This window comes from Scardinius erythrophthalmus, assembly GCF_964197995.2.
Source record: "Scardinius erythrophthalmus genome assembly, chromosome: 16".
Classification (NCBI taxonomy): domain Eukaryota; kingdom Metazoa; phylum Chordata; class Actinopteri; order Cypriniformes; family Leuciscidae; genus Scardinius; species Scardinius erythrophthalmus.
Genome location: NC_138236.1, coordinates 13121465 through 13135832, shown reverse-complemented (window position 1 = coordinate 13135832; position 14368 = coordinate 13121465). Strand labels below are relative to the sequence as shown.

General features: G+C 37.5%; 1 protein-coding gene across 1 annotated transcript in view; it reads right to left on the bottom strand.

Annotated features, from left to right (window-relative positions):
* me1 (malic enzyme 1, NADP(+)-dependent, cytosolic) overlaps positions 1–14368 on the bottom strand; it is a 95410-nt gene that overhangs the window by 52215 nt on the left and 28827 nt on the right. The window contains exon 3 of the mRNA XM_081388832.1: positions 11892–12041. Coding sequence (XP_081244958.1) covers positions 11892–12041 — 150 coding nt within the window. The remainder of the gene's footprint in view (positions 1–11891; positions 12042–14368) is intronic.

The following is a 14368-nucleotide window of genomic DNA, read 5'->3' as shown; positions in this document are numbered from 1 at the left end:
ACGCTATGTAGATGCGAGCAAAAAATAAGTCTGACACCAAAGTTTTAATGATGATAAACTCCCACATATCAGAATTATATGCACAAATGGAGAGATGAATTGACGGGTGTTTTTTTGTGTGTTTTTTTACCTTTACCTTTACATTTTTGCTGCAATGCCTGTCAGGTTTTGTGAGTCCTCATTAAATGTGATTAACAACCGGAGATAAAGTAGTATATTCAGAGCTTTTGCACACTCTTTCTAAAGTAATGGAGTGATGTGCAGCCTTTTGATGCTATCCAGGTTATAAAACCCCAATAAAGGCACATTCAGGAAACATAAATGCTTTAATAATGTCTCATAAAATGTAACATGTTTTTAAGGCCACAAGTCCTATGTGACGTTCACATCTACAAACAGTTTTGGTTTCTATCCATATTGGTCATAAAATAAATCAAGATTTGAATTTAAAATGTCCTGTTACACAACATTATTTATAACTATGCATCCGAAACCAAACATCAACAGTTCCGCTAAATACAAAATGAGCAACTTTCCCACAGTTTTAAGGAGAACAAAATGACCCACAAGCTTATTTATTTAACTAAATCACATTTAAAGTCTCTTCAGGCTGAGATTCTGTTTTCCCCACAGGAGTTGTTGCACTTATTGCAGCTGATAAAATAATAAGGCACTCAAATTAAATGTAGAAGCGTCAGCGCCGTGACCTGTTGGACAGGGCCGTTTTTAAATATGACACCACACAGAGTTATAAAAAGCTGCAATAGTGTTTGACACTGCAATAGAGCCTGCAAAAAAAGAAAAGGTTCTTTCCTCCCCTTGAGAAAATCACAGCACGCTGCATAGTGTTTCACAAGCCCTTATTAAACACACTCTGGCATCTTCAATTCATTCCCAAACTATTAAAAGCTTTCTTTGCGGTTAGGCCAAAGATTTTGTGCTGTGACTTCCCTACTTCACTTCATTTCAGAGAAACAGTACAGGCAGGCCAAAGTCTGGAGCTTGACTTAGTATTTAACTTAATCTAAAGAGAGTTTCTTCTGCTTGCTAGGTTTAAAGAGAAATTAATTCATTATTGTATGACTTTCTTCTGTTGAACACAAAATGAGACATTTTTAATAAAATACTGGTTGTTTTTTTCCATGTAATGGACTCTAAAAGTATCATAAAAGTATTATATAACAAGTGCACCTGAGTGTCACGCAGTGAATGCAGCAAAAGTTAAAATAAACGGCTGGATCTATTCACAGCCTTACTGTTATCTATAAGCTAGTGTGCTCCAATACAATGACAAAATTCACATTTAGAAGATATAAGCATTCAAAACTAACAGTCTCTCACTTCCGCCAATATGGATCAATGATTTTAATGACATCACTCTGCACTTCAGCTTCTTGTCAGATTTTCTGTCCAATCAAATGCTCTCTAGAATCTAAACTGTCCCGCCCCCTGTCACTTGTTTTCATTTTCAATATGGTGAATGGCACATAGTGCACTATGTAGAGGATAGGGAATGATTCAGACAGAGTAAATGCTTTCCAGGGGCGAATGTAATCTGGTTTCACATTAGTGCCATGCGAACCGCCGCAGCGTGCATACAGTGTGCTCCGGTCCAGAGACATGAAAGCACAGAGTGGATCATATGCGCGAGTCGGCACATACCAAAAAAACGTATCGAACCCATTTGAATTCTGCACAGAATGCTATATTTTAAAGCAATAAGGAGGAGATTAGGAGTAGAAACGGTTAGAGATAAGGAGGAAACTACGAGTTTACCAAGCTCAAAAGGCTCTGGCTGATCTGTGATATAAACAAAATGCTATTGGCTATTTAAAAAAAGGGGAGGAGCTTTTTGATATGTCCCGCCCTGCCTTCCTGTTTCAGTGGAAATAACGCCAACACATTAAATAATGCTGCGTGTTTCAAGGCACTTCAGAGGGACTTTAATTAAAACAAACTTAGAAATAACCTCTCAGGATATCATGAAACAGGATACACGATAAACAGAACAACCACTATTATGAGACAACATCTTACCAAGAACATGACAAACACGTGACAAACACAGGGCTATAAACAGACAAGCAGACCAATCAAAGGAAATGAGAAACGGGTGCAGAGAATCAACCAAATCACCAATCATAATGAATCACCATAAAAACAAATCCAAAAGACAGGAAACTCAATTCCAACTAAACAAAAGTCCAACTAAAACTAAACTCAAACACAGATCAAACGTGACACTGAGACTTAAAGGTGCTGTATGTAGGATCCAGCGGCCTCTAGCGGTGATGTTTCAGATTGCAACAACAGCGCTCGTGCTCGTGCACGTTCTCAAACTCAAGAGCGCGCACTCACTACCGGCCACACTGAGACTTTCAACACAACAGAGAAAGAATCACACAACATGCTGGAAACTCATGTAAACTCCCACTGCAACATTACCATAATAGGCTACTTTTATCAGCTTGACGTATAACTAATGCTCCATGCTCGTACCATGATAACGTTACATTGACTGTATTTTGCCGACATGTGGTGTTATCTAGCATAGGCATTTCACTAACTATTCGTGTATCTTTCACAATTAGCAATGTCAACATAGGTCAATGAATGATAACGAAAACGGTTAGTCAACTAGACTGAACAATTTCAGTGTAACAATAAGACAGTAGGAAGTAATATTACTGTAGGCCTACTGAACGTGTCTGAAAATGTGTATTATAAACAATATGATCGTAGTGGGATGAGTGACGTTAGACAGTAGATCTAGTACATAAAATAAAAGTTACATCCTAAAGCACCTACTTTTTGTTATCACGGAACAGTCTTTTGTATTCATTTCATGTCTCATGTATGTTGTATTTTACCTTGCTATTTCATTACGGTTTACTATTATTTATTTCAGCATATCTGAAAACTTGTGATTTATCAGAAAAAAAAGCCAACTCAGGGTCTGTTTTTATAGGCTACCTAAAACAAAGCGGAGGTCTCTCCATAATTCAAACGCTCTGCCAATGTTGATCCGTGTTTTCGTCCTGAGTCGATCCGATTGACGTTTGGCCTGACGAGCTTCAGCAGATACTTTTTTTTTTTTTTTTTTGAGTTTGTGTTGGAGTCTGTGTTGTGCTGGAGGCAGGTCGTTTTTTGGTGTTATCAGACTCCATGTCGTTAGCTGCAGTGCCGTCGCATAGACTGTATATAAAAAGGAGAGAGGCTCGGGAGCGCGCATGCACGTCACATCCGGTGGATTTCGCAGAAAATCCGACCCGGAGACTTCACATAAAAATAGGAATAATGGCCTTCAGAGGTAATAGCAAAACACGAAAAGTGGATCATTGTAATGTGTGATTACAACCCCTTCACAGACAGGCAATAAAAAAAGGATTCATTTTATAAAAAAAGTTACATACATGTACAGCACCTTTAAAGAACCAAACGAACTACATTTTTAAGGTACTTTAACATTAGCTTGAGTAAATAGGGATTGAAATGTTCATTTTTTCGGTGAAATTAACTCTTTAAATTCTTCCAGCCATAAATTAGCCGTTAACTTAACTTTCAAATTTACCATTTTTATTCAGTTAAACTGTGCAAGTGTGCTTTCAAAAGCTGTTTCAAAACAAAACAACAATTGCACAATGACACTGTATCCAAGCCTTATGCATCCCTAAATAATCTTAAACAACAGACAAGCATTATGTGATTTGCCACACATATACAGTATAATGGTATAATGTCTTATCTTTACAAAACAGGTAAAATTATTTCACAACACATGCTAAGATAGGGCTGGGCGATATGGACCAAAAGTCATATCCCGATATATTTAGGCTGAATATCGATATACGATATATATCCCGATATTTTTTCCGCAAAGTGAGAGCAAATGTTCAGTCAAAGTCAAAGCCAAATATGACATGTTAAAAGTAGTTTTATGGAAACCAGCTATTTCAGTAAACAGTTGCAAAATCAAATGAATAAATAATAAACAGGTTTCTTCACCTTAGGGCTGCACGATTATGACAAAAATCATAATTGCCGATATTGTTATTTGCGATTTATTAATTATGATTATCAAAGTTTACATTGAATATATATAAACAAATTTTGTCATTTAAAAATATAAAAAATAACAGTGGCATTTTGGGGTTAATATGGAAACGACAGTTGCCATGGTGAATACACAATAACTGTTAATGAAACATGGAAACTGCTCCTGGTGAATAGAATGAAAATCATACCTGCATTACTTTTATTTCGTGTAATTTACAACGTAACGGCGTTGCATGCTCGTAGTTTATTTTGCACTTGATCAGTGAGGCGATACACAGCGCGCGCCCGCCGCCGCATTTGCGCGTGCAATTGAGTGTGCGCTCCGAGCACAGGATAACGGCTGACAGGACAAGAAAGTCCGTTTTTCTGAGGTGAAAGACTTTATTTCAGCGTACACTTATGTCACTGCCTGGTAGTTCTTATTGTGCTGGGGTTTCTGAAGTAGTCATGATTCGCCTCTCGTAACATAACATGCTCTAAACACGCACGCAGAGTGGGAAAGGAGGAGCGGGGGCGCGGGGAGCAGAGCGCAAATTTGAACTATATCGATATATGCGATATGGTCGAATTTCATATCGCATTTAAAAATATATCGATATATTTTTTATATCGATATATCGCCCAGCCCTATGCTAAGACCTAATAACCTTTAACAAACGTGTGTGATGTTCAATTTGATGTTATTCCAGACTTATCTATTTTTATGTAAAATGTATGTTTTGTTAAAGACTTGAATTCATTACACTACATTAAAATGAGGAATGAAAAGTGTAAAGAGCATTTTTTTTTTTTTTATCAACCCAACTTTTAAGCACAAGTTTCTTTCCAAGGTGACTGGAAATTAAAACATCCTCCAAAAGCAAATAAATGGCACGGACCCAGACTAACACATCTGGATCAACAGCTAACCTAAAATAAAACATCTGGATGGAGAATTTGTTGGCCTCTGAGCACCACCAAGGAGGAGTCAATACCACAGCTTGGCATATGTGGGACTGATGACCACAGGTTTAAGAGGAAATAAAAATGCAGATAATTATTACAACATTGTTTGAGTGTACAACACCTGTTTTCTCTGAGTTTGATATACTTTATTGCTCCCTTTATATTAACTGACACTAAAATCTGGTAAATGTGCATTGTTAACCTTGAGGTCAGAACAGTATATTTGTACAATATGTGAGAGACACTGTGTCAGGTGCCTTGACTCTCCCTTGAGTGGGAGATTCCTGAAATCCTTTTAGGCTTATAATGGGATGTATAGCTCAAATACATCTTCAAAACGGCTAGTGTCACATTGAGAGCTACACTAAACACCAAACAAAATTAGATTTTTTTCAACCCTGCAAAAATAATTCCTTTATGAATATGTGAATCATTTGTTCATTCATTATTTTTTATTTTTTAATATTGAAAGTAGAAAAATGAGAAAATGGCATTTTTCATTTAAAAACAAACAAACAAACAAACAAACAAGAATTTAGCAATGAAATTAGAAAATTCATAAACAGCTTGAATATTCAATCTCTACATGCAGGCAGGAATGAAATGCCACTTTACACTGATTGGTCAACCAAACATCAAACCGTGTCATCATCAGTTGTTCCTCAGCTATCTGCAACATAATTATATAGAACCAGTACAGAAACAAACTATCTGTGAAATTAGATACTAGTAACACTTCCACGGATATTCCGTATCATAGCAAGCAAAGCTTCACAACTGAAAAAACGCTGCGCTCTCAAAGTGCTCTCAAGCACCCACAACTAGGCATTTGTAGCAGAGCGCCTGCCTTCAGCTGGCTAAAAATGCTTTGGTGGACACTCGGCCTCAGTTTTTACCCAGCCATCCAATCACAATGGAAAAATACCACACAGACCAACCATCACATTCTGCTTGTACAACGATAACAAACGACAACAACATCTCTTCATCCAAAACTAGTGCCAGAGCAAGTATGTTACATTGTGTCGACATTTTTATATTTAGAAACAAACTAATTGCGAAATCAGATACTAGTAACAATTTTCAGGTAAGAGCGGGCACAGCAATTTGTAATTTTAATGTGTCTGGCTGTCTGTGTCATTAGCTTTCAGTTATATCTAGCTGTACAAAACAGCTCGTTATGTTTGATATTGCAAACTGATATTTCTTGCCATTTGATTTTATTGTGTTGTCTTAATTATAAACACGCTGGTTTATAGTGCAAACAGTTTACTGCACTTACATATTTGTCTCATTATTTCGCTATTGCGGCTAATAAATCGGAAGTCTCACACATTCACAGAAATCACCTTACTTTTGTGTTGAAAAATAAGCTGGATGGTGTGTCTCAGCAAAAAAAAAATAAGCTGGATGGTGTGTCTCAGCAAAAAAAAAAAAAAAAACAGCTGCACCGCACCCACAGCAAGGCGTTTTCAGGAGAGCGCTGGCGTTTTCAGCTGGGTAAAAACGCTTCAGTGCACTGGACACGTGGCCTTATTCATTTAATGCTAAATTAATTCATCATGTCTAAATTTAACATATCCTGCAGCCTCAATTAAAATTTCTGGTACAAGAACCACAGGATTGCAAACCCTATAACACATGGGATTGTAAACATGCAGCACATTTAAATAATTCTCTATATATTTATAAAAAATAAAAAACGACTATAGAGTCAACACAGCAGAAAAATTCAGCTGCTCAAAACACATAGCGCTCTACATGGAAACACCTATATTCATCACCAAAGTTCTATAAACTGCCTTAAAGAATATTTTTTGCCTTCTGATTAGAATACCTTCATAAAAAGACAACCATCCCACACAGACAACTCTGATTTCTACTTGGGATAAAGCAAAAAAAAAAAAAAAATCAGAATGTGCCAGTATATCACTGTGGTTGGAAAATAAGGTTTCTGAGTAACTGGAGGGTATTTACATCCATCACAGAATGGTAAACCATTCAACATCTTACCACTAGGAAATAAGTTTAAATAAGTCCTGTGATATTCAGTGCTTCACATTCTGTACAGCAAATCAACTATAGTACATGCAAATTCACAGGATAGGAAGATGCTTCGGGGCCTCCAACACAAATGGATTTTTCAATTATTCTGGAATCTGCAGTGCACAAGCACTTAACTTAATAAAATTATTTAATATTATTACCTCACAGTGTTCCATTGCTGGATACTTGCATGTGGAAATAACATCATAAAAACACCCCATCATGAACAAGTACACACACTGAAACTGCCAATGCTACACCTTACTTCTCTCATCAGCCTCTCACTTTAGGGTAAGCGAGGTTCCACAATTTTACTAGGAGGAAAGGAATTTCAACAACTCTGCCAATTTCAATGATTTGTTACAGATAAACATTGGCCTGGAATTGGGTAATGTTAAATATTGCACAGATTATTAACATAATATGCTATACAACACATTGGCTTCAAACCACAACGTGTTGTAATCATCCAAAGGTCAGAGTACATCTTCATAGCTAGTACTAGGGCAATAAGTTAAATAAGTCAAAAGTATACTATATAGCTTCCATAAATGGCAAGGTACACTGCAGTGCGATTCTAATTGGATTAAAAAAAAGGAGAGTCCCAAATTTCTCCAAGGTGTATAGGGATTAAAAACAACACTGTGACAAGTCCCTGAATGACCCACCTAGCTCTAGGCAAAACTTCTGACCGTTGTCAGATCTGCTTCTGTGTCTTGTGCTCTGTGGGACTTTTATGTTGTAGTTTCTCTGTGTCTAGTTTCTGTGTTCTTTCCTGTGTCCTGTTTCCTGTGGCCAGGTTGTAGTTTTGTAGTTTTTTCCATTTTCATTAGTCTGCTCCAGGTGTGTCATTTTGCCTTGTTAAGCTCGTATACCTCTCTGTTTAAATAGCCCATGTTTTCTCTGGTTCTCTGTCGGTTGTTGTTTGATGTCATGCAGGTGTCTCCAGTTCCCCGTGGTTTCTTTGTTTTTCTCAGTGTTGTTTTGTTTCTGACTTATGTTATGATTGTTTATTTTCATTAAAATCTCCCTGCATTTGGATCCCTCATCTCTGCCTGCCGTCTTTGATTCCCCCGTCCCGTGACAGAACAACCGACCCATAATGGATCCAGCAGGGAGAATTATGCGTCTCCATCAAGGAGATCACTGCATTAAAGATTATGCTCTGGATTTGACTAAGTTGGCTAATTTAAGCAACATGAGCAAGGAGGGCTTGAGCAATATCCCTCACCCCAGAATCTTGTCCCGTCATGGCAGCCAGGCCAGAGCTTCCAGCCGTCATGGCCACCAAGTCAGAGTTCCCGGTAGCCATGATCGTTGCTGATGAAGACATTGGGGCGGTCCATAGGTATTTGAGACTGGTGTCCTGGAAGACACGCCGTTTTGTTCGGTGCAAGCAGCTGGTGTCTCTGCGGTGGGGTCAAGTCTCAGGTTTCAGCCAGGATGGCCGCCACGCCTAAGCACTCCACAATGGCCGCCACCTTCCCAGAGGCCTTCCCTGAGCCCACTGCTGGCCCGGAGACCTTCCCAGAGCCCGCTGCCGGCCCGGAGGCCTTCCCAGAGCCCGCTGCCGGCCCGGAGGCCTTCCCAGAGCCCGCTGCCGGCCGGGAGGCCTTGCCTGAGCCGAGACTGATTGTGTCGAGACTGATCTGGGGAAGACTACAAAAAATCTCTGCATTGAAGGTTCACATGTGGCCTCCATAATCCTTAATGGAAGTAGTTTGTAGTAACCAGGACTCTTCCTAGAGCTGGCCTCCTTGCTAAACTGAGCAATCGATGGAGAAGGGCCTTGGTTAGTCATGACCAAGAAGCTGATGGGCACTCTAGTTGAGCTCCATGATCATATATGGAGATGGGAGAAATTTACAAAAGGACAAACATCACTGCAACATTTCACCGATCTGGGTTTTATGCCAGAGTGGCCAAACTCAAGCCTCTCCTCAGTGAAGACACATGAAAACCCACCTGGAGTTAAAAAAAAAAAAAAAAAAGCACCTAAAGGACAGTGAGAAACAAGATTTTCTGGTCTGATGAGCCTCAGTTCCAAGCATCATGTATGGAGGAAACCAGGCACAGCTTATCACCTGCACAATACCATCCCCACAGTAAAGTGTGGTGGTAGCAGCATCATGCTGTGGGGGTGTTTTTCAGTGGCAGGGACTGGGGGACTAAACACAGCAAAAAATAGGGATAGCTTTAATGAAAACCTAATCCTCAGCATCCACAACATCGGACTGGGCAGAAGTTACACCTTCCAACAGGACTATGACCCTAAACGCACAGCTAAGACAATGCAAAAGTGGCTTATGGACAACTCTGTGAATATCCAGTAACCCAGCCAGAGCCAAGACTTAAACCCAATTGAACATCTCTGGAGAAACCTGAAAATGGCAGTACACTGACAGTCCCCTTCCAACATGATGGAGCTTGAGAGGATCTGAGGAGAAGAATGCAGAATGCAAAATCCCCAAATGCAGATTCACATTAAAGCCAGAGAAGAACTGTTGGGCATCTCCGAGCAACACACAGCAGTGCTTCATTTTTTAATGAATCCGCGTTTTGGGAGAACCAATTGGGTGAATCAATGATTCAAGTGGCCCATTCATAAAGCATCCCATTTACTTCTTTCCTGAATGAATCAGCCATTTGAACGAATCGAATGAATGAATGAATGAATGAATGAATGACTCAGTGACTTACTCAATAAAGACATTTACCACCACCTACTGGCAGTTTCAGTTTCTTATTTAGTGTATTCTTTCATTAAAAAATTATTTCATATTTCCATAATTAAAAAAAACATTAAAGATATCATTTACTCACCCTCATGGCCATTGAAGCCTAAAAACATATGTGTAATAAATAATATGTTGAATGAAATAAATTATTTTTTTCTAAAGCTACTTTTTGTAATGTCTATTTGATGCTTTCCTCATTTAACACAATGACTTTAAATGATCTTTTGGGGGTAATTTCTCAGCCAAATTTAATGTGCAATTAATTGGCGATCAATTAGATTAATGAATTGCAACATCGTGTAATTAATTCGATTATTAAAAAATGTAATCGCTTGACAGCCCTAATAATATGTATATACTTTACTCAGGAATACACTGCTGTTTTGTCTGTGTGTGAGATTCAAGGAAATAATGCCCAGCAGCACCTCACGCTGCGTATTTCACGTTGTTGTGATTAGCGCTCTAATCTGAGATTTCTGCTCCACCCTGGTGGTCCGTTTGACACATTTAACACCTATGAGGAAGTCTTTGTGTGAGTGTAAATACAAAAAAAGAGATTTGCTTCAAAGAGAAGGAGGAAGAAATTGTTGTTGTTTTTTGGCCAATGTGAGCAATCTTTAATAATCTTTATATAGGCCTATTATATTATATTATATTATATTATATTATATTATATTATATTATATTATATTATATTATATTATATTATATTATATTATATTATATTATATTATATATTATATTATATTATATTATATTATATTATATTATATTATATTATATTATCAGCCATAATACAAAAAGAATAAATTACTGACCAGAATATGAATATCAAAATATGCATCCAAACTTCAAATTAGACATTTTTAAAATGACTACAAACTGCTTATGCTCAACATTATGCAAAATTATTTCATAAATGCACAAACAACAGCAGAAGTTTAATTAACCAGTTTAAAGGCATACAGTAGTTTCAGTTATCATTTATTGACACTCATGTCATTCCAAACCTGTATGACTTTCTTTCTTCTGTGGAAAACAAAAGAAGATATTGTTTAAAAAAACTTCTTTGTGCTCCACAGAAGAAAGTAATAGGTTTGTACAACACAAGGGTGAGTAAATCAGAATATTAATTATTGGTCAACTAGCCCTTTAACATGTAAAACAAACACTGGGTCCAATTTTTTTTAATATAATAATACTATTATCAATATAACCAAGTGCACCAAAATACCATAGTTTGATTGGATCTACAGTCTCTAACCTCATCAACAAAATATATGGAAACTTTTCTCTTTCATTTTATTCCTTTCATTTATCTTGCTATGTTAACGATGCACAATTATACGGTTAGTTGGGTTGTATTTTTGGGTTGCAACCCACCAGTTCAGAACCCCTGTCCTATATCATAACATCTGAGGTAATGAGTCTGCTAGGCATTCTTTCCAAATACTTTGCATTTAGGGAGATTGCGGAAGGCTCTCGTGTAACGTTGAGGTTGTGGAATGCTCTAAAATTTCCCCTCATTTGAGGATCCTAGGAAATCCCTCAAAATAATTCACTGAAAACAATGAAAAGACTTGAAAAGCATTCTTATATTTGATCATGTCCAGACCACAAAGTACAGCGGTGAGGCGAAAAAAAAAGCAAAAAAAGAGGCATAATTTGAGAGATAAAATGGGTGATAATGGCTGCTAATCACATTGAACCAGGACAGGAAGCAAAGAGCGATAACAATCTCACAACATATGCCAAGCTCGTCAATGAACTGAAGGTTATGCTTATTTAAACTGGCATATACTTCAAGGAGTCAAAAAATCTGACAGCATAGTCTCCAAATTCCACCATACAATACAATTTCTGTTACGACAGGATGTATATTCAACTTTCCAGACAGATGTTTCAACTTTCCTAGAGGCGTTCAGTTTCATTTTCCTTGAGGCGAGATATCTGATGATTTGTAGAACAATTCAAAAGCAGAGGGACAATGCCAGGACCTAAAAGATAAGCTGCCAGTTGGATGGATGCGTTTGCTAAAGGAACGTGTTGAAGGAGAAAGAGCTTAACTATAAAAACAAATTCAATTATGTTCAGGAGTCTTCTTACCTAGGTCTCCTGAAGGTAAGGCCGTATTGCTGGCACGCTAGGCCGACAGTAGGCGTGTACACAATGGGCATGAATCTCTCTACGTCTGAGATCAAGACCCGGTAGAACAGCTTCTCGTTACGGTCCTGAAGGCCCATCAGAAATACGTATCTGTAAGAAAGTGGGACATAAATACAACAACATGCATTAAAGGACATTTTATAACAATATTCAGCAGATACTAAAGTAAAAGACAATAAAAATGCAACTAAAGCTAGAAAGAAGGACAGACACAGGGTATGGTGAGTAGCTTCAGGACCTCCTGGGATTATAAAGCTCCATATTTAAGGGAGGATTACCCAAACATCCTACCCAACCACTTAAAGCTGGCGTAACAGCTTTAGATTTTATTTTGGTCATGTTGATGTTAAAGTGTCTTGCCAAAATGGAGCTTCTCAAAACAGTGACAGGGAATCAGAGCAAAATGTCAGACATATTTGTTTAATCGTTCAGCCCTCTTCAATTCTTAATCTGTAACTATGACAGAAAATGACAAGATTTCAGCAACAACAGTCAGTAAGTGTGACATCCCCGACCTATTTCTGAGTCGTTCTGATTCAGCTAGTGTGACACCAGGAACAGACAAGCCCACATCCACAAGTGAGTAAGAAGGTTAGTGGAGAGAAAACAGGTGAGACAGAATGCTGAGGATATCTCTCTGACTGGATGAATAGAAGTGCACTTTAAATGTAGCTTAATAAATGTATTAAAATCTTCACAATTGGTTCACACCTCTTACTGTACTAAAGTAGTGTATACAATGTACATTTCAGTTTGTAATGTTGCTGTTCGAGCATGAAAATGGTCTACTAAGTCCACTCCTAGAGTTATTCTCTAATAATCTAGTTTCTGAACTGATTGTAGTCTTGAGTTTTGCTCTGGGAATGTACACGTAAGAATATCTCTCATTTAAATAAATCCACCCAAGGTATACGCAAAAAAGTGTGTGAGGCCTGATTGAGTTGCATCAGTAGTGTGTTGAAACTCTAGGGTGTGGTTAGGGGTGTAATATTTCCAAAACACGCATGAAGCGGTTGACCAATCAAAAAACACTAGTCCAGCCAACCAATCAGAGCACATTGCACTTTTTGGAAGGAGGGGTTTCAAAAAGACTGGAAATAAATAGTGTTACAGACAGACTGGAAAATAATGTTTTTTTTTTTTTTTTTTTTTTTTATGAAACATCCAAGGTTGTTTGTCTTTATTTTTTTGTTTTCATGGTGGATTTATTGTAGTTGTATGGTGGATTTTAAATACCATAAAAACTTGAATTTGAAATATCACCTATGATAAAAAATATAATATTTAATATAAACATATATTTAATATGTAAAAATCATAATATATTAATATATGTTGATGTATTATATTTTATTTAAATATATTTTTTATTACATACTATATTGTTTCTCTTACCAGAGTAAAAGTGAGAGATTTCTTAATTATTTTGAGCCAAGAAACTTACTCAAATTGTAATGTAAAGTTGGTTTACAGCATATGGAGAGGGACATATACTATATCAGAGGACAGAAATGACATGGAAATGCCAACAAAAGTAGTACATAGATGACCAGACTGTCACATTAAAAAGTTTAAAAAGTCTTGACTATGTGCTGCTGCTTGAAACAAAGCTCAAGAATAATTTGGGTTTTTCCCTGCTTATGTCAAAATGTTAGGAAAAATACGCAAAAATGCCCCCAGAGATCTTAGACACAAGTTCCTTGTTATAGAAATACGTTCAAGATAAATACATTCAGGTTCTACATCTGACCCAAATTAAGACCACGTCACATTCCCCATCAGTGTGAGCAAGCTTTCCATTAAGGCAAGAGCATAATATCTCTCTTGTTTGGCTCAGAAAAAGTGTGCCCACCTTCCTCAGGCAGAAGGAAACTATCAGATGTGTACCAGGACTGTAAAGTGAACGGATGAGAAAGGTGGGATGAGAAAAAAATCTAACTCTACCTTAAAGTGTCAGCTCTATCATGACAGTCACAACAAATTTAGACCGCAGCGCTCTGACAGCGTGATGGTGATGGTGAAATGTGTGAGTGATATTTTGTCACCTTGTTACCTAACTAAATCTCAGGAGAGTCAACCAAATGTCATTCTTGAGACTCTGCTCAGCTAGAATCTGGCTGGATTGGCCGTCTTCTATTTTGGCAAAGCCAACTGCTGTAAAGCTGTATGTATTCCCAATAAACTGATGGGAGTAATGGTTTTCACAGAGTTTCTACAGTTCCTAGTATATGCAATGGCATTGTGAAGGGGAAGGCAGAACTTCAAAATGAGGTGCTTAGTTTATGCTAACAAGCATGATAATTCTGGAACTTAGATTAGGGAACAATTTCTTTGCATAATTTTTATTTAGATACACAGCTTCTTTATTAATGCACCTTTCTTTCTTTCTTTCTTTCTTTCTTTCTTTCTTTCTTTCT